Source organism: Tetrao urogallus (genome assembly GCF_951394365.1).
Source record: "Tetrao urogallus genome assembly, chromosome: 2".
Classification (NCBI taxonomy): Eukaryota; Metazoa; Chordata; class Aves; order Galliformes; family Phasianidae; genus Tetrao; species Tetrao urogallus.
This window is the reverse complement of record NC_136814.1, coordinates 45,429,651-45,457,359: the sequence shown is the minus strand read 5'-3', so window position 1 is coordinate 45,457,359 and position 27,709 is coordinate 45,429,651. Positions and strand designations below refer to the sequence as shown.

At 35.8% G+C, this 27,709-nt stretch overlaps 1 protein-coding gene across 1 annotated transcript in view; it reads right to left on the bottom strand.

Annotated features, from left to right (window-relative positions):
• The window catches only part of UTRN (utrophin), a gene marked incomplete at both ends in the record, with an annotated part of 311,326 nt that overhangs the window by 76,501 nt on the left and 207,116 nt on the right, over window positions 1-27,709 (bottom strand). Inside the window, one exon of the mRNA XM_079550328.1 lies at window positions 6,795-6,924. Coding sequence (XP_079406454.1) covers window positions 6,795-6,924 — 130 coding nt within the window. The remainder of the gene's footprint in view (window positions 1-6,794; window positions 6,925-27,709) is intronic.

The following is a 27,709-nucleotide window of genomic DNA, read 5'->3' as shown; positions in this document are numbered from 1 at the left end:
ATCTATTGCATATATAATTAAAAGAAATTAAAAAAAAAACTCACTCTTTTTTGTCTTAGTCTATTTAGGTTTTATTTTATCAAAACAGAAAGTTCTTCAAACCAGAGACACAATCTAACAGAGTGAATCAGAAAAGTCTGCAAAATAAAAGACAAATCATTGTTTGCCTGCAGAAGATAGTCCCAAATCCAAAGAAAATGAATAGTCAGAGTTGCTAACTTCAGACATTGGATATTTCTGGAGAGGGACTGGATTATTTATCTTCAGATAGAGATGTAAGAACAATACTAGCAGATACACAAATCCCTTACTGGTGGTTGTTCATATTTGCCCATGGGTGGTGGTGGGGAAGAAAGGAGATGCATGAAACAAAGAGAAAATAAATTTCAGTTGAGGGATAATGAAGTTATCCGATTTTATCCCAGATCACAATACAGTATAGATCACAATAACCCCGAGATTGTTATTTAAGCAGTATAACCAGTGTAATTTATCAGCATAATCAAAACACACAATACTTCCCAGTAACAACCAGGCATTTTTATTAAATGCTACGCTGTGATCCAAAGCACCGTGAAAGCCTAAAGATTGTGTTGCTGAAGGAACACAAAGCAGATATGAAAAACATTTTAGTCTGCATCTGCCACAAAACCAGAAGTATTGTTACAGCATCAAGAATCTATAACATCTTCTTCCAATTTCTGCCACAGAGAGAGTACTAATAGAGAAAAAGATATCATCACTGAATCCCACTCACTCTAGGCAAGCAAAGAAGTAGTTCTGTGTTTCCTCCCATAACACTGTAACTGCAGACTACCAAGCCTTTTATTTCTTCAGAGATCAATAAAGTTTCTTTTCCTGGCCCAGAAACAGAAACACAGCTTCTAACGACATTTAAAAAAAAAAAAAAAAAAAAAAAAAAAAAAAAAAAAGCATCATTGAAAAAATAATAATAAAAAACCCAACAAAACCAAACCACACACCAAAAACAACCAAACTAAACTACAGACAATTCAGACAGGACAATAGATAGTTTTGACCCTTGACATCCATTTGTAATCTACATTGCGACTGTAGAGACAGATCTCTTACAGACCAAGCTTTGATGTCTTTAAAACAAGGCAGCATTTTAAGAACATGGCTTCCACCTGGGAAGCATCCTGTATAAAACTGGGCCACAGCACAGCATGTAACAGTACTTATATCCTGAGGTTAAAAATAAACATAAAATAATAATGTTTTTTTTTTTAAATAATAATAAAATTAACTATTAATTAACCACTATGGCCTCAGCCTGTTTCCAGTATTCAGCTGTTAAGAATTCCGAGTTAAACTCCCCTCAGGTTTCATTCCACACCACTCAGAAAATCAAAACAACTTCCTTGAATTTTTACTAATTCAACTCCAAGTAGGCTACTGTTTAGATGCTGCAAGATCAATTTTAAAGCTCCATTTAGGTGACCTTAACTTGAAGGATAACAGAGATCTATGTATTTGAAAAGGGAGAAAAATATTTTATCATCAAGAGATTTTCTCATGGGTAGACGCATGTTTCAAATGCAGTTTGAGCATCACCTAAAACACAGGTAGCAATGTTGAAAACAGTATAAGTAGCCTCTGGGCATGAGCCCATTGCACTCCGTGCCCACATGCTCTTCATTCTTCTGTAATGCTCAAGATTTCAATCCTCAGCACATCTGGGTAGGAGAGAACAAACACAAATTCCAGTAGCATGTGACGGCTATGTCACAAGTAGTTTAGAACAGAATTCCTGCCAACTCTATACAGTAAATTGACTATGTAGCTACAGGAAGGTCTTCCTTGATAAGAGAAAAGGTAATGGCAGAGAATCTATCTGAACTTGTTTAGCACTAGGAAGGAAAGAAGTTTGACTTTTATGTCTGAAACAGAAGAATATTTTGTGTGGTTGCATGTTTAAAATACCTGCATGTAGTTCACTGATACATTTCTCTTAAAACACAGATGTGGTTTATGGGGTTTTCTATGCTTTCAATTAAAAGAAGTTAACAGACAGGAAAGAATTTTAAGTGATGTGTTTATCACATGACCTTTGAAACCAAAAAAAGCTTTAGAAGCTAGGAATCTGAATCAAAACTATTACAATAATGCAGACTCCTGGAAATATTCTCAATTGCAGGGGGAATCACTAATCTGCTAAGATGCTAATTTGTGTTATCTACTAAAAAAAAACCAAACAAACTCCACTCCCTCATATTACAGCAGTGGAATTTTAAGAACAGAATTTCAGAAAAGCTGTATCATTGGTCTGCATAACCCTAGGGGCAGGAAATACTATTTCCTCCCCCCTTTGTGCAACCCACGGCCAGTAACCTTAAGAAAAAGCCAGCTCTAACTCTGGCTTAGATCTAAAACTGTTCACAAAGTTTATTATAATTATAAATTATAAATTTAATTCTTGTTATAATTCTCCTACATCGTGGAAAAATGGCAACAAAGTTAAAAATGCAAGTATTACTAATTTCCTTATCCTGACTACTTATAAAATTCAGCAGGCAGCTTGGTGGATTTTGTCAATTAGCTCCATTTGGGTGCTGAAGTTAAAAGGCAAGGGAAGGATCAAGTTTGATTTTTTTTTTTTTTTTTTTTTTTGGTAACATCGCCTCTATAAGGAAATATGGAAAACCAAAATGAGAATAAAAGACAGCCAATAAAGAATGATGAGTGATAAAATGAACTTTGAAGGAAGTTTCCTGGAAGCTGATGAATTGTGTTTGACTGCCAATTACTGCATGGTACAGCTGAGTGTTGACAAGGCAAGTATAAGGGCAACACAAGAGAGAAGAAATCAAGGCTAGCTCATAACCTGATTTTACATTCTTGTGATAAAGCTGAAATTAACAAAGTTATAGTCAATATCAGGTTAAAAAGGAACCAATAACAGATACTGTATTGTGATGTAACAGTGGACATATTCAAATTAATCTTGTTTTGTCAAGGTCAAAACCAATTCTTACAAGTTTTCTCTTACATCTCTCACTCTTTGTCCTTGCAACACTGCTTCCCCTGGCATGACAAGTTCTAGGGGCTAAAAAGAGAGGGACTGGATAAAGCAATTCAAAAAGAGCACGTAAATGCATTGGTCAAGGTCTGCTCTCAGAGAAATCCCTGTTGCCAAACTTCTCCCCGTCAGGAATCATGAACAATTTCAATTCCTACAGCAAGCATGCAAGGACAGAAGCGACAACCCATGTAGAGCAGTGCCTCAGCTGCTAGTACATGCTTTATATATATAAAATCTGAATGAGAGCAGAAGTTGCACATAAATTACAATAAGATTCACAAGCAGGTAATGAGAATCCTCTCCAAAAGGACATGATGTGCTGTCAGAACTGTAATGCTCAGTAATCCGATATTCTGATGATGAAAACATCTGTGCAAATCTCCCTGGAGAAGCCTCTGTACAAACAAGCAAATTTTTACTTGAGCACCAGAACAAGGAAAAAAAGTCCTGTCTCACCAGAACTGAAATTGAGGTCACTAATTGCAAATGAGCCTGTGTGTGATGTGGGTTTTTGCACTGTTTAAATTTAGGAGACTTTTGAATTTAGAACCTTGGTTAACTGAAACTATCTTTACAATTTCTATTTCAAAAAGGAAAACAAACAAAAAAGAAACCTTCTCAGATATTGTCACTACTTCATGCCTAGGCAGAATTACTCTTTTACTTAACAGCCCAAGTGCAAATCAGGTGAAGTCAGACAACTAATACAAAGACTGAATTAGATTATGATTCAGTTTTCTTTTGTAGTGTGTATTTATAAAGGAATAGAGAAGGCTTCCAAGATGATGCCTGAGAAGAAAAGATATCATAGAGTTTATTTTTAAATATTATGAATATACGTAAAAGATGTTCTCGCATGGTAATTTTTTTTCAATTACATTTTGATTGTATTATGCATTTCAAGGGGATGTGAAAAGGTTACTCAGATTATCTTAATTCATTATAATGTACAAAAGAGTCTGAACTGATGCCACAGCAGAATCACATGGCAAGACTTCATTGCTACTTTATTGCAGTCTCAAGTGAAAAACTTGAGACTGAAATAATCATGGGATAACTAGTCCAATGTACCCTGAATTCTTAAACAACAAGCAGCATTTGCTTTGTCCTTTCCTTTGCATAACCTGAAAGGCTGGATATTGTACAACCTCTTTTGATTAGCTAACCCTGCACCTCAACAATTCTGTTTCTAGATTAAAAAAAAAAAAAAAAGTAAATTCAAGAGATACTGATTTTCCAATTAATGCTATTATGAGTTCCCCAAAAAGGTAATGTTTTTGCTAGTTGTAGTATAGCTTACAATCCAAAACCATGCTCTTCACCTTTAGCAATGTTAAGTGTACTTGACTGATGTTAATGAGCAAACTTTAATGTTTTGCAGAGAACACAACGACTGAGAGGCTAACAGAAAATAAAGCATTAAGCATTTTAAAAGCAAACAAGCTTGCACTGAAATCCTTCACTAAAAATCACTGTTCAGAAGAAACACTGCACATCTCTGGATGCATTCAAGTTTAGCGGAGCTTTCTGGAGATAGGTGATATTATTTGTCAGAAAAAAAAAAAAAGAAGTACTATATTCAGTTTTGGGTGAAATTTAACATCTTTTGATATATAAGAGATCAGAGCAGAAGATTCAAAGATACATTTTGGCCTGAAAGTCTATTAATCTACAGAAATACTGCTTCATATATGGTTCCTGTGTCCAGGAGCAGAGAAGGAATGAGTGAAGCTGAGAATAGGAAAGGGGAAAGGAAAGGTCTTCTTTTAGTGTTTGTCTATTCGTTTCTCATTATTGACTAATTACATATTTTAAGTGGCTATAAATAAATAGCCTATTTTCACCAAGTCTGTTCTAGCCATAGCATTAGCTTTCAAAGGATCGATCTCCATCTTGACCCATAAGCTTTCTCATCTGTATCCTCTCTATTTTCCCTGCACCCAGTTGAGGCACAGCAGTGGGGTGCATTGTGCAGCTGGTAGCCAAGAGTGGCCCACTCTGCACTCCGAAAAAGAATATGTATGGAACTGAGCATGAGGAAGGACAAGGAAAGTAAGTTCAAACCATACCTACACAGGCTCCCAACCCAAGCATATTTGATTTCAGTGATGAGTAGACAAGACACACTCACACATCATTTACAGACCATCTACTTGGTTGTGGTCATTCTATTTTGCAGTTTACCACAGCCATCAACTTTCCTGCTATTCTGTTATCATTGTCATCTGTAGCTCACAGGAGTTTAAAGTAATAATAACAGTAATAGTTTTTAAATTACTTTAAATGATGCATATCATGTGAAGTTTGGTTTTGCACTTTTATTCGGCACTGATTAGACCACTGATGTCAGCCCCTGCTAGAGAAAGAACATTTGACATTGGTAACATTTAGTGCATTGGCATCATTTCTACTAGGTAATTCAACAGCTTTTGAGACAAAGCCTGTGAACTCTCTACAGAATGAGCAAATTTAAAAGTGAACTTTTCCTATTTCTCGACTCTGAAGTTTGTTGTGGTTTAAAACAAAGAAAACATTACCAGGTGCAATATATCAAACAAGAGTGTGAGTAAACTTAGCAAGGCAAGCAGAATGCTTTCAAGAGTCAGGATTTCAAAAACCAAAGAGTAAAACACGGCACAGCATCTAACTTAAATCACAGAGCAAAAAATGGCTTTACTCACCAATATTCAAACTTCTGCAAAAAGCTGAATCAGGGAATAAGAAATCACAAGAAATTTTGCACAAAAGTTACACTGTCAATGCAGGAAAGATTAGCTGCTTCCAGTGAACAAACCTGAAAAGTTTGCTATAGAGATTCAATGATGCATAGGAAAAAAACTCAACTCCTTACAGAAGCTACAAGCCATAGCTATAGAAGTAGCTTTATACTATTATAAATTATATAGAAGAGCATATTATTCACATTCTACTGCAGCTGATATTTTTGTAAATGACTACTGGCTTTTTCCAAGATGAGTTCTTAAGTAACTAAAAGAAATAGGATTTTATTATAAAGTGGCTAATGTCTGAAAAACATTTCTGACTAAATTATACTTAGATTATAACATATTTTCACTGTAATTACAGATATATTCGGTACATTTTTCATAATTTGGGGATTATGGGCCTAATAGGGAAAAATTATTACCTTCTTGATGGACTCTGATACTGTGACAAATATCTTGACAAATACTAAGTAAATATCATTTCTAGGAGAGTTGTGTTTCATTCCTTAGCAATAAAATTCATCAAAAGATTTGAATCTTTATGACTCTGTAATGACTGCCTTTCCTAAAGCTGACTTGTTTTACATCTAATGAGATGCAATTAGAATACATTCTAATGACAACATATTCACAGAACACATTCATTTTCATTTGTGGGGTAAAATTTTGTAATAATGATGTAAAATATGCATCTTTTATTTGCTCCTCTGAGTATATTCAAGGTGTATACGCTAATGTAAAGAAAATAATGAACAGAACCGATGATGTTTTGATGTACATCAAAAACCAGAAAAGGAAATGCAAAAATTTTTCTTCTTTCGTTAAAAACTTGAATACTTCCAACCAAAGCAGTTCAGTAATAGTTCAAGGCTAACTCATTGGAAAAAAAAAAAAGTAATTAGAACGTCATTAAGAAAATTCTGAAGCCTAATCAAGTAATTGCGATAGAAAACACATACTAGGAACAAGTAGGCCCTTTTTCTTTCCATTTGACAGTTCTGAACAGGAAGATAGTATTTTCCAACCTGCTTTTGAATGTACGCTCCTTCTTGGTTCCTCAGGCCCCTCAATTGGTTGATCAGCAAGGAAAATCCGTGCCTGGTCAACAGCATTGAGAATGGTTTGCTCTTTATCCTTCAGTTCACGGCGCAGAGCCTTTTGCAAAGAGAAAGAAGAATGTCATTTGTATTTTGATCTTATAAACAACAGATACCAGACCATTTTCCCTTATTCCACATCTGAGTGGACTTGTGTAGTGATTCAGGCTGCAAGATAAAACGTCAATTTTATGAAATAGAAATGACAAGAAATGAATTAAGGTTAGAAAGGTTATCATTACAGAATTAACTGGAATAAGTGAATACAAGAAAGGTAATAATGGTAGGTTTTTAAAACACTTGTCTAACAGGAACTGAAATTATTACTTCGAACTTTAAACAAAACTAATCAAAGGTCTTATTGATATTAATAAGATTGCTAATATATAGTAGATTGCTACAGAATATATCTTCTTTTTTTGCGGAATAAAAAGAAATTGTATCTACTGAAAGTTCAGATGACAATTTCACAATCTCTAAAAAGAACTGCAAAACTACTTCCTTAGAAAACTCTTTTTTTCTTTCTCCCATTATCGGTATTCTTAAAACTTGAACAATATGTAACCACAGCTTTATGATAAGAATATATTCTTAACACATACTTCCCAAATTAGCCAAAAATACTTTAATCTTTATATACAGAAACAATTAAATCTCATATGCAAGGGGAAAAAAGTAATTTCTCTTTATAATGCTTCCATGATAATGGAAATGAATGTCATGATGTTTAGTTCTGCAGTGATTAGGACCTTTTTAAAGGGTTAATTGTAACCATCCTTTTTACAAAAGAGTAGTCAGCTATATTTCCTATGAAGCATTTTCCTCTACTCATTTTTAAGTATAAATCAATCTCAACTAGAAAGAAATTGCTTTATATGATTTATTTGTACTTTCTACCAACCAAAAAAGAAATATTATTAAAATATTACTTCAATGTTCTGCTTAATATCTTCCAACATTCTTTTAATATCTAATTAGGAAATCAATGCTCATTTTGCTGACATAATCTGCTCAGTCCTCTCTTCAGCTAAGAAAAGCAGTTAGCCAGCGTTCATAACAAGGCAAAAGCTTCAGACTACAGAAAATAGTTTATAGTGTAAAATAAGGACAAACAGAAGAAAAGGCTTCTTTTCTCCAAATTCCTCCATGTGGTGGAAGTGTTAAGGTTACTTTCCTGTCCAGGGTACAGGATGAAAATACTTCTGGATGGCTGAAGTCACTTAGGTTCTCCTGCCTAGGAAACATGAACTACCACTAAATTCTTATTTTCCTACAGATTTCTTGCACAAGCTTTTCTTGCATAATTGTTTTTCATTGTTGTTGGAGAAAGAAAAAGAAAAAGACTCCTTTGAGATTAAGGTTCTCAGAAGCATTGCTAATAACTTCAGGGGGACAACAGAATATCTAATTCAGCTTTTTCATAAAAAAGCAAACGTCTAGAGGATGCAAAGCTCTGCATGGATGCAGCAATTCCAGCAACAAAGGCTATCATCCATCTGCTCCTGGAGGTCAGGCTTCTAATCTTAAACAAGCCTTAATGAGAAGCCTATCCTAAAACTGAGTAATAGAAGTTTTGTCTTAAGATTTTATCCATTCCAAACAATACCGTATCTTGAAGAAGCTGTTTCAAACGTGTTAGATTATTAAAGACAAATAATGCTTCTGAGAATTCCTCCCAAGATTATGTTCTGATTTCTTTGTTGCACGCAGACAAAACCACTTAGCTGAAGTAAAACAAAGAAATGCTGCTGTGCTGCTGCCGTTGTTCTTTCATTTTTTCTCACTTCACCAGTGCTGCCTCAGATACGTACAGTTTCACTAATGAAACAAAATCATTTACAGAGCAAAATAAAACATTTTTTCATAATAGACCATTTTCTCTGTAATTCTAATTCATTCAAATGCTAAGCAACAGCAACAAAAAAATGAAAATGAAAATGCAACAGAACTAATACTGCATGACAACACAGTAACAACAATAAGATTACCCTTCCCATTCTTTTAAGCTGCCGTATGTCAATGACCTTTCAGCACAGAACAAAAACAGTGACTTTTTAAACTTCTATTTAGAAATTCCATGACTAAGCCTACACCAACAAATTATTGCCTTCTAGATCTTCCAACCATGTTTGCCAAGCATTCGTCTTGCAAGGAGAGGCTGTAAGAGCTGGACTTGTTAAGCCTGCAGAAGACAAGTCTTTGGAATCACAGAATGGCCAGGCTTGGAAGGGATCCTCATGGATCATGGACCTCCAACCCCCCTGCCACATGCAGGGCCACCAACCTCCCCATTTAATACTAGACCAGGTTACCCAGGGCCCCATCCAATCTGGCCTTGAACACCTCTAGGGATGGGGCATCCACAAACCCTCCATGCAGCTGTTCCAACACTCACCATTATCACAGTGAAGTAGAGAAGGGACATGATAGCTGGTTTCTACAGCTGGTTTGATGTGATCGAATAGAGCATTCTCATCTAAAAGTTGGACTACAGACCTCCTGAAGTGCCTGTTCACCTGAAAGAACTCACGGGTCCTGTGGTTCAAATCACACTACTGCTTCACTACTAGGGACAATACTCTGACCAGGGCTGCCTGTTCTGTGAAGCTCTGTTCGTGTACAGTAAATCAATTTTGTCCCAGTTTTTTAAACTGTTTTTGTAACTTGAAAATCCTTATATGCTACACAAATTCTTCAGGCTTTTCTAGGCTCCACCACCAATCATTCAGATTCTGCCTTGACCACCACGTTCATTCTTCCAGCAGAAAAAACATTCACACTTTCAATATTATAAATGCTACCTTATCCTTCTCTTCAGAAAGCTCTTTGGTGCCAGAAATACAAAAATACCAGCCACTTGACTTTGGCCCTGCAGGCGGCAAGATGTTATTCTCTGCCAACACCCCATCCCCTGCAATCCTTTATCCTCCTCATCTCCCCAAATTTTCCCACTCTCAGTTTACTTCTGCTCCAAATATTAAAAAACAACAAAAACTAATCAAAATATGCCATCTTCCATTACATTTATAGAAATTATATTATTTCCAAAATAATGAAATTCTTTCAGTCTGCATTTCACAGTCCTATCGCTGATTACTATTAACCCTTGCTTTTAATACAAAAAAGAAGTCTTCAGAACAGCATTAATCCTGCATGTATGGTGGCAATAGCAATAAGCAAAATAAGCCCAATTTCTTTGTGAGGTTTAGTACGTAGTATGTACACCAAGCCCTACAGTCTTAAAAGTTTTATTGACAAGTTGACGTATCATAAAAGCAACATTCTTAAAGAAGTCCTTCAACATACACTGGAATAAAACTCTTGGAAATCACCCATACAAATCTTGAAATTTATTTCAGCAAAGTGGGAAGACAGGAAGCTACTATCACTATTGTACAATTAAGGCTCCTTGGAGAACTGCACTCAAAAATTACCCATTTAAAATGCTCTTGGTTATTAGAACCTGTGTGGATGCATAATTAAAACGCTATCTTAATTTTTAATATCAAAGAAAAAGAGGCACTATTACTTCAGTATGAAAAAGGAAATGTTTCTCCTTAGAATTACTCTTAGCTTTTTTTTCCCCATGTAGTTTTCCAAATATTTCCAAAACATTAAAAAAAATATATATTTTCATATATATGAGGTTATGTGAGATTTTGGGCTCAGAAATTTCAGAATCTAGAGATGGATCTCTTTTGCTGTCTTGCCTGCTTAACAAAGTGTGTTCATCAATTTTTCCTGATCACCTTCAATAAAACTTCAATCAAGTCTGACCTCAGAGACCTTGGATTTAATTATCTGCTCCCTCCTTCCACCACCCCTGCCACCAAAGTTGTTCAAATTGAGATTTTAAGATTATCCTAACAATGAACAATCTACAGACTTTGGCCCATGTACCTCATCATTACGAAATCATCCATGTCATTTCTTACCATTAATAAACGTTGACAATAAAATCTTTTAATGTGAAAGAAACTTTGCATATGTGAAATATTAACATTGAAGTAATTTACGAGTAACAAGCATTAAAAGCCCACCACAGATTTCTGACATTAAAGTGTTTAGGCTTTTTATACTACACATGTAAAAAGCAGCTTCAGAACAGCTATTCAGACTTGCATGGCTTTTTTCCTCATTTCTTCAGCAATACTCAATTTATTTCCCCATCTCACTTTCTTCAAGTAAACAAGAACAACAATGAGAGTACATGATGCAAGAATAAGCACATATATCAACAATACCCTCTTGTCCTTCCAGGCAAACCTCTCTGCAACAGAACAGAAAAGAAATCCACTTAGAAATCTAATCTTTAGCTCAAATATAATCTGACTTGAGTGGAACGAAGAAAAGTTTCATTGGAGAAATCACGTCTACAAGAACACTACAGAGCAAAAATAAGTCATAAAGAAGCCAGCAACTAACATAAAGGCTACAATTTTATTTTATTTTTTTTATTTATACAATTTTATTATTGTATTAAAGGCTTTTACAAAATAAAAAGTGCAATTGTGTTTTTTTCATGTCTTATACAGTTTTGTTAAGATACCTCCCAAGTGGCTACTCAGAATGGATGCACCTCTCCCAGCAGAGAAGTAGATGATTATATCCTATCATTCTCCCTTTAAGGACTAAAACAGAGCATTTGTATTGCTTTGAGGGTTACATAGGTTTTGGTAGGAGGAGAAACTCCCTGGATCTAGCTATTCTTTACATGGATAAAAATAGGTCGAAAATTAATACTCCATTTCTGGTAGACATGAAATAATAAATGAAAGTATGGCAAAAAGAGATCCTTCAGGTTAAATGATTGATAGAATAACCCAAGAAATCACTATACATGATTCTGCTGTTTACCACTGACTCATTAATGGGAGGGATCCAAGTAGTGTTACACACCTGGTTTGTAACTATTACTAATCATTGATTTACTCTCCATTTTTATTTGTTCCTCTTTCAGTAACTGTGAAATAAAAGTTTTTCACACTATAACTTTGGAAACCTATATGTCATTTACTCTGTTAAATCAAGATAATTCTAATCTGTTTGTCCTCTCAATTACGTAGATGCTTATTACTTCTAATATAAACTCTTCTTTCAAGCTGCCATTTTCCAACTTAACTGCCTCAATTTACAGCTAAGAACTTGCCTAAACCAAGGCCTTCATTCTGTCAGTAATGCTTCATATCAGAAGCCATTTCCACATTTAAGAAATTACAACACTAGAAAAACTTTTGCTAGTCATGAATTTTTACACAATTTAGTGTACACTGTAAGCACATATTTCCTTAAATTGCACTTAATGTTATATTTCAAGCATATTAATTGAGCTTCCATAATTACACATGGTTGATTTACAGCCTTTTTTCCTGTTTTGAATGGTACAGACTTGTACAGAATAATTCAAGGAGCAGACCAGCTTAACAGTTCCAACAGATGAAGGCAAAGCTAATTTCAAAGAAAACACATGGGATATTTCTTAAGAATGGAACATATTTAAATCAAGTCTCATTATGCACTCCTTCAAGGAAGTAAAGATGCATGTTATTGCGGTTTGTATCTCTTTATCACACTGTAGCTTCGTATGCCAATCAGCAGCTCCTGTAGCATTTAATTACCTACTCATCCTTAGTCTGCACCAGGTGCTTGCAAAGCTTCTGTTACTTTTATAAACTAAAATGAAATGGAAAAATCACCCATGGCATATGGCAGGATGAAGGGAGTAAGTAGGATAACTGAGAAAACTTGGAGACAAGGCTGTTTACACAGATCACACAGAGATCAAGGTTGCGATAGAATCTTTGCCAGCTGTCTACATTGTTAAAGAATCAAAAAGACGGACAAAACAAATGTAGCGTGCTTAAAAGCTGTTCCTTCATGACAGACAATATTTAATATAAACACACACGCACAAATTTTCAGCAGTACATATTTTGGTCTCTGGACACAACTCCATGCAAAATTAAATTTTATAATGCACATACTCCAGGTGATAAAAAATGCATTCGAATTAAGAACAATATTTGAGATGGTGCATCTTACCATGCATCTACCTGTTATCACTTCCTACTCAATCTATGTGGCAACAGAAACCAAGAAAGAGAAAAATGGTGCATAATACATGACAATTAATACTGGAGATGTGCATAAGAGACTTACGCAGCACAAAGAGCTCTACAGATGAGACCTAGCTCAATGTGTTTGGGTAATCAGTGACAACAGTGACCAACATCAGAATAAGGAAAGAAAAGTAAGGATCATAGAGAAAAAAAGAGCCTGTCCAGAGCCCTCTGTAGGGTCTTCCTACAGTCTCTGGCAGATCGACTTTTGGCAGATCGACTCGGTCAAGCAGGATCTGCCCTTCATGGACTCAGGCTGGCTGGGCCTGATTCCCCTGGAAGTTCCATACGTGCCATGGAGTGATCTCACTCAAGATATCTGTAATAAATACATTTTGATTATTTCAGATTCACTTTTTCAAATGGAAGAATCTAAAATTAAATTTTTGAGTTTGGAAGTATATCCCACAGCACTTGCACAGCACTTTAGAAACGGCCAAAGACAAGCGAATGACGAACACTGCATTTTCCTTGAATTGTTTCTGTTTCCTATTCACCACTTTGCCACTATTGCTGTGGTGGCAATACAGAGTTAGCAAAACAGAGCTGCAGCTACTAGGGTGCCTGCATAAACAGCAAACAAAATCAACAGGAATGTAAAAGCACAGGTTTGGGCAAAAGAGAAAATGAGACTATGCACACAGGCAATCTTCTGCAGCCAAGAAACGTTAGCTTACTTTAGGTTTTCCCCTGAATTTCTCAAAAATGATGCTTCAGGCCAGAAACAGGGGTGCTTCTTCACTGGGACTATTAATCTCTTTCCCTTCCCACACCTGTCCGTGGATGAGAGGATGTATTAATGGCTATTAAATGAAAAAAACATCCTGCTCTGTGTACCCTTTTATAGACAGGTATTATATAAAAGAAGCATCTATAACTAATTCTTAAACAAAGCAGTTTAGTAGCTATAGTAGAACAGCTTAGATCCAAAAAGACAGAGGATAAACTCTGGTTTATCATGTGTTGTTCCAACTTTCAGAAATATTACTTTTTAAAAACTAATAAATTGACAATCTCAAACAGTAAGTATTTATGTGCTAATGCCTTAGTTAAGAAAGGGTAACTGACTTCCTTCTGATGCTGTTAAAAGTAGTTCAACAACTGTAAGGCTATATTGTTCATTTTCCTTTAACAGCATTTTAAAAGAATAAAATGACATTTTGAAGCCCTTTTGGAAAGTTTTCACTTAAAATAACCTTGCAGAGACTTTGAACAGACTCCTTTGGGCACAAAAGAGAATCTGATACTACATAATAATGGCAGAGCTAAGCTTTATTTTAATATAGATTGCACTTAAAAGAACATTTAAAAGCATTTATTGACTTAAAGAACACAAGGCTACGCTTTTTCTTAAGAAAGAAAATGAAATAAAAACTAATTTTCACACAGTTAATCATTTGTCAATCATTAATGAGAACCCGCTCTAGTCTTTTGAGAAAGAACTTGCTTCAAGTCCTGCATTCCCTAGAGATGCTACAGGAGCTAAATCCAAATAGGGATGAAGGGAAACACTGCTTAATTGAGCAAAGGTTACAAAGCATAAGGCACAATGATGTTCATTAATGTCTTCCAAAAATGTTATGTAACTGGAGTTTTCATTTCCCAGCCCACTGAAGAGAAACTTTATTATTTGTGTTTCTAGGTCACTGATAACCGAGTCTTGGCTACCCTGAAAAGTCTGGTACTGGAAAGCGTGGGATGCTTGTAACCATGTGATTTACAAATATGTTGCAAAATCTACTCTAAAACCCTGAGCTGTTGCCAAAGACACTGTCTTCAAGACAGATTTTCGAAAACGTTATGATTACTGTTCTATGATTACTGTTCTTTACACAGAAGTAATCTGAAAAGACGAAGTTGTCCGCATGCACACATTCGCAGCTAAACAATAAATTCTCACAAGGATATCCTCTCCTGACTTTTCCTGAGCAATTGCTGGAAATTTGATTACTTTGCTAAACACTCTGTGGAAATTTTGTTGTCTTTTTTTTTCCTTCTTCTATTTCATATAAAGCCATTTTTGAACATTCGATTCATACTTCACACTTCTCTGTATCAAGAGAGGTTTTCTCTTTCTATGATTAAGCTTACTTTTATCAGTGACCACACTTATACCGTGCCTTTATGAGTCCTGTTCTCTGTTTTTCTTTCATAATGATATGCTCCAGTATTGTAATGGGAAAAGCAAGCAAAAGTATCATAAATATTACAGATGCCTGCTATAATACAATGTTTAATTTGCTCATCAAGACGGCTTTTAAGCTAACTCAGCTTATTTTGGTCTGAAGACATTTTTGGACAGCAGCTAAAAAGGGCAGAAAATCATTAAATTTTATGGCTCAAATAAAACTACACAAAAATGGATGCAAACAGGCTTGTTTAAAATTGCTGTGCACAGGATTAAAAAAAAAAAAATTATCTCTTTAATGGTGCTTTTACAAAAATATCCATTTAACATACCTAAGCAGGATTTAACATAGGAATTCATATAGGTTGCTCTCCACAGACAGCAAAATGCCTGACTTGGAGTGCAGAGCCTGACAGAACAAGAGAAAAAGAAGATCTTGAAGCTTTCTACTCTTTGGGTAATCGGAAATAGAGTTTATTTTTACACAACAGCAGTAATCATAATGCAAGGAGTGAAATAATTCTCAGATGCCAAGTTGCTTCTAAGTACATATTTAATTTTACATCACAGAACTACAATGTGCTTTTCATGAAGGAAAATTAATCACAGCAACCTTTTTTTATGGAAACATGGCAGCCATACTGTTTCAACAACCTTGAAAGGCTAGAAGTTTAGAATTTGGTCGATTTTTTTGTTGTTGTTTGGTTAGGTTTTGATTTAAAATCTAAAGGAAAGTCTGGACTAGGTTTGCAGAGCAGAAGAGCATAAAATTTCTGGTTTTAATTTTTCCTGGAGAGTACATAGTTCATACTAAAATTATTAACCATTACTTGTGATATTAACATATGTTTGTTTTCAAGAAGTGACCAAGCACTCCATTTTAGATCAGGTCCAAATAGAGGCAATTCAATTGCAGCCCACAAATATTTTCTCTGCTTTTTTTTTTTTTTTTTTTTTTTTTTTTAAGACATAAACATATACACATTGCAGCTGTTATATAATACACTGTGCCTTAACCTGTTTAATTATAAAATGCCAATATACTCAATGAGAACGTGAGAGTCCTACAGTAATCACTACCTAAGTGCATCCTGGCAGTGCCCTTCTGATGAAAGAACAGGTTATTGGTAGTGATGTTCTCCTTATTTCAGAGAAGGCACCAACCCACAAGATAAGGAAAACTGAACCACAGCTGAAAACACCCCATCCAATTCTTGACTTCGTGTCTTATGACTTGAGTGGTCTTATGAATGCTAGTGATATATATTTCTACAAAAGCCATACAAACTTAAGAACAAGCAGTATAAAAAACAATACATTTCCAAGCACTCTTTTTAGATATTCGGGTATTGCTTTGTCATTGACTAATATCAGCACACTAGAAGGATGACAGGTTGTAATGTAGTAATCACTTCACAATTACATTGTAATTTATTTTTACATTTAGGCATTTTTCAGGACCATATCTAAAGTTAAATCAATTTATGCCAGCTATACAGCCTTGATCTCTTGAGCAGGACAGAGATGTCTTCTACAATAAGTGCCTCTCCTTTACAAGTCACTGGATGGCAAAAGTAATCTAATATCTGACATGAGATACAAAGGTTTTAGAAAGCCCAACAGTGCCTCATAATAATGAGCAGACTTTAAACATGAGTTGATATTTAAAGGGCTGCACAGTCCTTTGAAAAAACAAACAAACAAAGAAAATGACAGACACACAAAAACGCCTGACCAAGTGGAAACAAAATATGCAGGAAACCAAAATTCTCATTTCTCCAGCTTTTTTCCTTTTGGAAAATGTACTGACATCCATTACTAGCCCAAGTAATCCAAGGGATCACGAAAAAAGGCCAGTCATTTGTCTTGGATACAAGAGTAGCAAACTCGTGCCACTGTCTGAACAGCAGTTAATTATTATCACTGATTTTTTATTTTAAACTAAATTGTTGCTTTAAAGAAAAGGGTGTCATCAACCATCGTACATCAGACACACGTTTCAAAAGAAATATTGATAGACTTTCTGCCATTTGTTGAGAAATAAGGAGGGAGAGGAAGAGAAATAAGCCGCCTCTATTTGTCCCTTTTTCCTTTTTTTTCTTTTTTCTATTTAATCTCTCTTCTTTTTTTGCCTATCCCTTACAATATCTGCTGGTGACTGATGCACAAGAGGTTATAAGAAGTTTTTTACTAAACCAGAACATTTATCCTAACATGCACAAAGCCATTATCCAGACAAAGACTGACACTAAGAATCAATTTAAAAAATGTCTGCCAAGAAAAAGACAAACCTCCACAACAAAACATCATCATACAATGCCAAACAATGCACAGCAGTTAGTCTATTTCTAATGTACTGTAAGAGATTATACTCTCTAAAGTCAACCGTTAAGATGGAGAAATATATAATCTAAGTAAGTTCAAATTCAAGTGCAGCTGTTTCACGTACCTAAAAAACAGATTTTACATTTCTTGTTCCATCTACACTGAAGTTTTAGCTTACCTGATGAAGCAAAGGAGATTGATGTCATTAATGTTAATTCCAAATAGTTTCAAAATGGGAAACTGTGCAATGCATAACTTACCAGCATAGCTTTGGACAGGTTTTACTACTTAATTACATAGACCTCAAATGAGATTACAGTGGAAACACTGACAGACGGTCAAATTTATATCTCCTCTTTATAGGTAGCAACTGGTAGAATTTCTGCTGATAATTTATATCAGATAATACTCAGAAAGAAAGGCAGAGGAGGAATAAAGTATGAATAAAAGGATTTTTATATGCATCCTAACAAAGCAATGCCTCCAAGCTGACAGAAAACACATAAAACATCTCTGCATATTAAATGGGTTATTACTCAATTTCACGAAAGTACCCAAATATTCCGTTAGTACTAGAAACCCTGTACATCCACAACATCTTCCCTCATTTCCCTGCACTGTACAATAGCAATCATCTATCTCTTCACATACAAGAGAGAAATATTCCCTTTTCTTTGTTTGTCAGCAATAGACATTCCTGTGTTTGTGCAGTCTTTATTTTTACCAATCACTGACACACTGGCTGTGCTAACGGACCATCAGACTCTGGTTTCAGACTGGGATAATAATACTACTTACAAGTTGGATGCTGAACTCTTGTTCTTGAGAGAAGAGTCTTAAACTCAAGTCACCTTTTGTTCCTATTGAGGGATTAAAGTTTCCTCTGCATTTCTTCAAACAAACATCAACAACATCTATTGAGTTTGGTCTTGTAAGCTACTTTACTATTAAGCAGTACCTCCTATATCACTGCAGAGGTCTTGAGAAAGAGTTATTAAACGCAGTGCACACTCCAGACACTCAAAAGGAATATTACTGCATGCAGCCCTATGTATAATCAGTGTATGAAGATAGGAAGTGCTTTTGTTGAGAACACACCAGTATCTCAAGTATGTAAAATGTTTCCTGTAACATCAGCCTCCTCAGTGCAAGTGCACATCAGGGCCCTTGCTGATGAATTGCCATCATCAAAAGATATTGGTTGTATTACATGAAATCAATTATGAAATATAAATAATCAGAAAAGGGAGATCACAGCAAAAAGTCTCAGATGAGTATCTCCTGTATGACAGATGCATAAGGGGAAGAATTCTTCCCCCTGCAGACGGAAGCATTGGCACAAGCACATTGCTGAAACTCAGTTTGCGTGGGCTGCACTAAGTGAACAAGTCTTGAGCTGCATACACAAAGGTCGCTTCAAAAGTAACGCATCCTATTTATTCCCACAGAAACTACAACTAACACAAAGAGAACAATAACAAGAGAGCAAATTCTCAACTACAAAGCACTATTTTTCAACATAGTCACCACTATTAGCTATGTACTTTTGCTAGTGTTGAACAAGTTTCGGCAATCTGAAACGTTCTCCATTTCCTTTATCAAAACAAAAAGCACAGCTATTTATTTTTTACCAATTACAGACTGTGTTTAGACAATTAATCAAAATGCATGCAATTATTTGCTGTAAATTAAGCTGGCACCACATTGTGCCCTTCCTTCCCTCACCCTGGTTGCAGCTCAGACAACATTAATAGCACACCTGTATTTGGCTGATGCTGAGCAGTGGGTGCGCTCCTGGGACTGGGCCGCACAGAGGGGCAGAGCTGCAGTAGGAGCAGAGGCCAGGCCATGCTGCAAGCTGTGCTGGGCTGCATACGGCCTGTGGGCTGGATAGGCCAGACAGACAACTGCATAATTATCAAAAGGAAGACAGACTGTTGCCTGATGCTGTATTCTCCCTTTGCAGCAAACAACCAGAGTCACGGACAGGCAGCAGCAGAGAGGCTATGCAGGCTTAGAACAAAGTCCTATTTGACAGTACCAGTTGAAGAAGTCATATCAACTGAATGATGCTCTAAAAAGGATTAAGTGGCTCCAAATTATCACCCAGGGCACAACTCAGAAAGTTCTTTCCCCAAGAAACTACAGTTCTTCACTGTGCTTGCAGCATGGTCTGCTAGGTTGGATTTCAAGACAAGGCTCTTCACCAGATGGTGATCAGGCACTGGAACAAGCTCACCAGGGCAGTGGTGGTGGTGCCAAGCTTACCAGAATTCAAGAAGTGTCTGGACAATGCTCTCAGATATACGATACAATCTTTGGGTGGTCCTGTGTGGAGCCAGGATCGTTATAGGTCCCTTCCAACTTGGGATATTCTATGATTTTATGTTTTGTATTAAAATGCACTCACCTCCCTAATACTCCAAACATTTCTCTGTTATTTTACATCACCAAGATCTACTTCCCCTTGGAATTTCATTTTATTCTCCACTTTTTTTTTTTTTTTTTTTTTTTTTTCTTTTTTTTGAAAGCCTCTGCTTTCAAAACTATCTGATCAGCAAGCCTTTATAGAGCCTGTACTGCATAGTTGGTTACTGTGGCCTGACAGATTATACTGGAGCTCTGATTTTGGCTCCTTCTCAAATATTTGGTGTCCATGAATCACTTCTAAGTATTTCAACCATCTGCTAATACTTTCAACATCTGCTCAACATGAAAAAGTGGTGATGTAAAACCACCACTGCAAAAAGTAAGCAGAGATGGGAAGTATTCTTCAGAAAAATTACTTCTTTAAATAGTTTGAGCATATTTGCAAGAGATACGAAGAAGGATTACTCTAAGGGCAACAAGACTGTTTCCCTCTGGATGCACACCTCTTCAGCTGGTTCTAGTTGACATCAGAAGATACATGAAAACACACACATACAAAAAGAGAGAATGTGACATATATCCATACAAGCCAACTGCATTAAAAAAAAAGGCCCAACTGTGATATCTCAAATTCCGCTGCACAACAGCAATGCAGTGGGTATCACAACACTGTTTTTGATAGCTGTTTGCTTGTTTGAGAAGCCAGAAGTAAAATGTAAGAAGCCAGAACTAAAATATTGCTGGAGTTGTAAGGCACTGGAAATGGCTGCCCAGAGTAGTTCTGGGTGCCCCATACTTGGAAATCAGGTTGGAGGGCCCCTGTGCAGCCTGATCTTGTTGTTGACAACCCTGCTCCAGCAGGGGGTTGTGACTGGATGGACTTCAAGATCTCTTCCAACACAAACCATTCTATGATTCTAATGTACGTATACTGAGTCATAATTAAAACAAAGAAACAAACAAAAAAAACCAACTGGGTAAACCTGACTGAAAAATGTCAGTGTTTCATAAATTGTATTAAATCACCCAATGACAGGTCATGCCCTTCTAACTAACCAACTGAGTTTGTTATTTTATTTTAACTTAATCTTATTAATATGGAGCCTTGCTGCAAATATCGTCATTAACTACTTTTTGGAAGATCACAAAGTGGTTTTCCCATTTATGAGAAAGAAACCATTTAATGTAGCTGACACTAATCTGGGGTCAATTACTGGAAGACAGAAGCACTTACAGACTTTCTTCCATGAAGCAAGGTAATATCCAATTAACTCTGCTACACAAGTATTTCCCCCGAGAGAGTAGACACAGATCACAATACTTCTATTACTTATGCTCATTTACTTTTTCTATTTTTTTTCTCCAGTATGAAAAGGTTAGCCTTTTTTGGTTAGTTGGTTGCTGCCTTGTTTTTCGTTTTGTTTTTAAATTATTTGGACAAAAGAACTGACAAATTTTCCATGTAGTAAAACCAAAATCTGAAATAAAAATCTGAAATAAAAAAAAAAAATAAAAAATCATCATTTTCTTAAGAATCTGAGAACATGAAATCAAACTATTTCTCCTTAAGAAGCATGGAATATACAAAAGCCAATTGTTATTTTTAGTCTTGAATACTTAAAAGCAAGCAGTATGAAATGGCAAAGTTACCTAGTAAAGGCATGAAGAAAAACAGAAACAAGAAATAAAATGCAGAAATTATCAATAACACAGTATACACATTTTAATGTCTTAAAATCAAAAGCAGATTTTTAATTTTGTTTTTGGTTACTGAATCCTATTAACAATACTCTAACATATCTACAGTAATATTTCCCAAAGAAGTAAATAACAATTTGAATGTAAAACATGCAAATGCAGTGCAGCAAGACAACTACACATCGATTATCTACCCCAGAGAGCCCTACTGTAATATGTATAAAAAATACAGATTTTAAAAGCAGTAAAGGAATCTCACTTATTTATTTATACTGTATGTAGTACTGGAGTGTTCTGACTTCAGTGCTTGCAACTCAGGAAAGAAGTAATTGCTTTTTTAGGAATCTTTCCACATTTACTTACAAGTATAATAAAATCTGCTAAGTGTGTTCAGTTGCTCTGCACAGATTCTTAGATCACATCATCATTTTCCAGGACAGAATAAAGCGGTATGATCTGCCCTGCATTTGCTCTTTTATTTTCTCTCCAGCTAAAGAAGTCTGTTCAGAAAATACCTCTGCTTTTACATGCTATGGGTTTTTCCTTTCCTTTTTTTAAAATACTGTTATGTTTACTAACAGCCATTCCTCCATGTAAATTTACTCTGCAATTTTAAATTCAGTGTTGAGAATAACAACTTTTCCCTTCTCTGTCAGTGCTGCTGCACCACCATCATGAGAAGCATAAATCGAAAGACTTGGATGAAAAAAGGGTTTGAGTAACTGAAGCTAAACTATGCTCACCATGCTAAGAATCACTTAGCAGTCAGAAATGTCAGATGACATTAGCTGCATGGTGATACAGAAGAGCACAAAATCATAAGAAAACCACCCCAAACAAGGCTGACCTATTGGAAATAAGTGAATTCAACCAAGCATGACTGCCTTGTAGCTTCAGACTCCTCGGCACGTCTCTCTCTGCCCATATGCATCACCTCCTTTGTGCTCATCTCTGTCCACTGCCTCCAAGCTCTGAGCATCTCAGAGCATCACAAATACAGCATGACAGGGAAAACTGCAGATCACTTGCACATCACTGCTGTTGGAGAAGCTGCAATTGGTTCCTGTAACACCTCCATGCAAAGTGAAGCAACGCTGCAGAATTAATTCATCTTTGTGAAATGACAAAACAAACCTAACTGCTGAAAATCAGAGATGCAATTTTAAAAACCATTTATTGCCTTCTTTTGTGCAAGAAAGGGGAGTACACAACCGGGCCTTTCTCCCTCACAGAAGAAAAGCTGTAGAAGAGGAAGTGGACTTTTCTTTCCTAAGTGATAGGGGTCAGACTTGGATATTTATTATTGCAAAAAATAGTTTATCTTTCAGTGAAGTTTCTCAGCACAGTTCTTCTTTGACAGAGAAGAGTGGACATAAATTAGGTATGCACATCTTTATAAGCACCTTTTGAGATAGCTTACAAATGTACAAATCTAGCACTGATCATCTTGTTACTGCCAAAGCAGTAACTTCATTTTAAATATGTATAATACTAAGGCTGCAATCTGATAATCAGAAAATCAAGGTGCATCTACAGTTTTGCTGAAGAGTCAATGACAGCCTGATCATAAGCTTTCCCTTCCCACTTTGAAAGACTAAAGTCAGTCAAATACAATTAACAAAATCGTTTGTTCTGCAATTAATTATTATTATTTTTTTTTACTTCTTAATACAAACCAAACACATCCATAGGACAGCTTTTCAATTCTGTGGACTCATCTGTTATCTATGTCACTTATGTTAAAGACTTGTTTATTCTAAAATATCCCTTTCAGTGGCATAGAGTTTTACATATGGGCCTTGCCACTAGATAGTCTGCCACGCTTTCAGTGCTTCTAGTGCCTCCTATCACTTCTTTTGGCAAGAAGCCTGTGGTATGCACCTAGGCACATTTTCACAGCTGGTGGTGGTTGCTTTGTGGATCAGGGAACAGTCACACAAGTAAAGCAGAACACACAGATTCTGATTCACGCTCTAAAAGGAACTACTGTGTAAGGCTGAATAGGACTCTGTATGGTTTCTAAGGGTCCCCTAAAGCCTCATGTGCTGAATCCAACATTTACGTCTCTCAACTCAAACCACAGGAGCAGCGCAAGGACCAGAAATGATTTCTGGATGCAGGCAAGTCCCTCACAGAAGAGAGCAATGACAGGGCATCTGTTGGCCAAAGGGGAAGAAAATTGCACAGAAATCTGCCTAGGGAAAAAAAAAAACTTCACTTGACGTTACTTAAGTGCAGGTTAGCAGTACTTACTGGCAAACAGCCTCAAACTTCGATGAGACACCAGAAACTCAACTATGAGAAACCATGCCAAAAAAGGGCACTGATTATGTATTTTCCCACCTTGAATTCCAGGAGACTGAAAAAACACAACTAATCCAATCAGGGACCAGATACCCAGTTAAGTGCACTTAGCAACAATATTCATGTTCAGTCCTCCAAGGCTAGAGATGCACATAAGGAAGTTTATCACTTAACAAGCAGCTATTAGCTTTGCCTTAGCTTTGTGTTTTTCTCTCTTCTCACTTTTTTTTTTTTTAAATTAATTACAAGCTTTGTAATGATTTGTAAATAACATTCTTATACTTCCAAACAAGTGCACAGTTTTGACAGACTCCAATTTTGTCACTCGCTCAAGATTCCCTAAAAAATCCTGCATGCGCTGGTAACTAGCCACCTACATTATGTCTTTTAGCTTTCTTTTTCTTCCAACATCTCATAAGAGCACCACAAGGTTTTAAAATGACAAAAAACAAACAAACACAAAGAAAAACCAAAAAAACAACAACCACATTATTTTCTGTTTCTGGAGTAAATAAACTCCAGGGTTGTTTTTTTTTACAAGTAGCCTGATCAATAACTCCTATCAGCTGTAATTTTTGTCTTAACCTTGCAATCACTGCTAATATGGAGTTAAATTTTCTCTCAAACTTAACATTCAAATATTGAAATAGAACTCTCACATTCCTGTGATGAATATACATCTCCTTTCTCTGGGTATTTAATTAGAAAAATATGTAGAAATGAATTTTTAAAAGTGCAGTTCATAATGAATCAGCAGATCAATATAAGAAAGCTAAGCACTACCACTAAGTTTTAATGACTCAAGCCTAAAAGCTTTCTAAATCCTCACAATTAAAAGAACTATATATTGTTCCAAGTTCTAATTCATTTTTATTCATACTGAAATCTGCCAGAATTACTAAGCACCTATCATTATAAAAGAAAATTGATCGCATAGAAGGTATTACTTCTAAAATACAATATTTAAGCTACAACCTTACAACTTCTCAGTAATAATTTTTACTCCCAGTTTAGAGGGTACTGAGACACTACTGCAGCAAGGAAGAAAAAAGTTAATTCACATCCACTTTTCAGTCAGAGCATGGGAACTCGTTTCTAGATCGGGCACTGAGCCTCCTGAAAGCATACAGACCTGGCGTGACAGCACACATTAACCACAGCACTGGTATCAGCGTGATGCACTGCACAGCGGCCCTTGGCTTCAAAACTCCAGATGGAAAATCATGAGCAGAGGGTGCACAGGGCGTAACTGCCAGATACCATCAGTCATCACTGAAAAATTACAACATCAGCCCTGCATTCATTTGATGACAACTTTTTTTTTCAGAGTCATCCTTTCATTTATAGTATAAAGTTTTTACATTTTAGCATTTCTTTTTCCAAAGTGTTTATTTTCTGCCCAGAATATGACCTATGCAAGGTTATGAATCTTCACACAAACTCGTAGTCTGCCTCCTGCGGGGCAGGTTATCCACTCATAAAGGAGATGGCACCATAAAATGTGCAAGTTACTATTATAAAAAAATTTAAGACAATGACCCAAAGTAGTATTTAATTGGAACATGATGCATTTGTTCCAGTACGTTCATTAAAACTCTCTCATTTACTACTCTCTCTTCAATTACTACTAATTCTAAATTCTTGCTGACCTGTTTCATTGACTTAATGAAACAATACCACTCAAGTAAGTGGCTTTCAATGAGTTAAGTCTGTGTTTTTACAAAAAACTTTAAGTGATTCTGTGATTCAAGTGAATCACAGTAAATGAATCACACATTATAATAGCATGCATTTTTTAATGACAGTGTAAAATCATAAGTTTAATCCCTTCACTAATCAAGAGATTATATTTTAGATCTTAGAAATCCTTCAAGCATTTAATTTGCAAACCACATGTTTCAGAAGGAGAGGAAGACTTCTGAGATTTTTCATTCATTATATTAAGACTTTTTGAGCAAAAATCTTAGCAATACAGAAGGAATGTACAAAACTCATTCAGGCCTCAAATAAATGGGAAATAATTGTGCCATAGCATTTACTTAATGATCTATGGTTCTAGATTACTACTTAAAAATTTATGAAATAATTTGTTTGCAAAAGCCAAAATTGCCAATTTTAACAACATTTGAAACTAACTGGCAAATATCATAATTTCACTGGGTTAGACCATCAAGCATTGCCAGAAATCATTTTTTTTCTATTTACACATTAATTAAAGAAGAAATTAAAAAAAAAAAAAAGATAAAAATTATACTGTACATATATATATATATATATGTAATTAGCACAAGTAACTACTAAAAATAATTATTTGATAAGATCTTTATAACATTCTCCCTTACTCTATGGTACTTCTATTGATGTAATTAACAACCCACAGTGGCTAGAAGTCCAATAGACCCATGGAGCTTCCTACACGTAATTAACATTTATACTTCAAAGAAGGAGGGCCTAAGTACAATAAAAGGGGTAGCCAACAAGCAGCCATCATACGTCAGCAACAGGATGGTGTACCTGACAACCAGCTATGCTGACCTCTGTTTGCTGCAGAACCAGAAGAGGCTGCTCACGCCACACAAGTTATCACACATGTATTAGCTATTTGGCAGAGCAGGCTGTGAGGTTTCCCAGTCTATTAATACGCATTACTCATACTTTGTCATTGCTTGGTGACCACCAAAACTTGCCCCACACAATTATCAGTCAGATTACAAAGATATTTGTTAAAAAGAAGCAGACTTTACATTTGGATAGATAGTTGAGGAATCATTTCTTATGCATTCAAAACAAATAAACAAGCAAAAGACAACCAAACAAATGGGGAAAAAAAAAAAAAAAAACAGAAAAAAACAAAATTTTATTTCCCTTCCTATTTTGTCGTACAGTTCTAAACCTATAATTTAATCTCATGAACCCGAACGAAAAAAAAAGGGTGGGCTGCTATAATGGCAGTGCAATTTTTCCAATTTACTGCTGATGTTCCTAGGGTGGATTACTGGCTGTAATAACAAGGGATTGAGGATTCAATAGTTCAGGAGTTAACTAGAATAAACACTCTTCACCTCTAAATAGTCTGCCTGCAGCAACAAGAAGTAGGATCCAGATGATGATATCCTTGACAGAAAATAAAAGGGACTCTTTGCCAGTCTATGCTTGCATCCACCACCAAAGTTTCAAAGGGTTTCTAATGTGACACTAGAGACTTTCTCTTATTGCATATTTAAGAATAAACCAATGTGCTTGTTCCATTTGCCCCAAAACAATTATAGAGATGAAACTCATCCTTTGGGAATACACAATGAAAGAGGATAAAAATCCCCAGCACTTGCACAAACTGCGTATGGAAAAGAGTTATGTAAAGAGGTTCTTAAAAGATTTGGAGTAATCCCTGCAAATTCTCTTCCACACCCCAAATGACAAATGAACAGCTTTGCTAAATACCCTTTGTCTCTTCTCACTTGCCCCCATTTATCCTAACAGATCACAGGAAAATGAGATCTGAGGAGATCCTGTGGTTATACAGAAAGGATCTCAAAATGATTTCATTATAGGAAAGGAATGAACAGGATAAACAGTTTTCAGTTCAACCTAATAGAGGTTTTGAAACCACCTGAAAAAATATGGCAATAGTCACTGTATTATAGTAAATGACTTTCCAGTGGTTTTCTACAGTTGGAGAAACAAATTTACTGCTTCTGTGCTGAGCTCGCTGAGTTTTTCAAGGGGGAGGTTGTAATTTTTTCCCCCCGTCTCTCTGCCTTTGGAAAAACAGACTTCAGCAAAAATACATTTGCGTTCAGAGAAATGGCCTCTTTTGTTTCATTTATCTGAAGTGGGAAGTCATCTGTTGATGTCCTCAAGTTCCAGGTAATAACTAGCATTTTTAAATTTAATTCAAA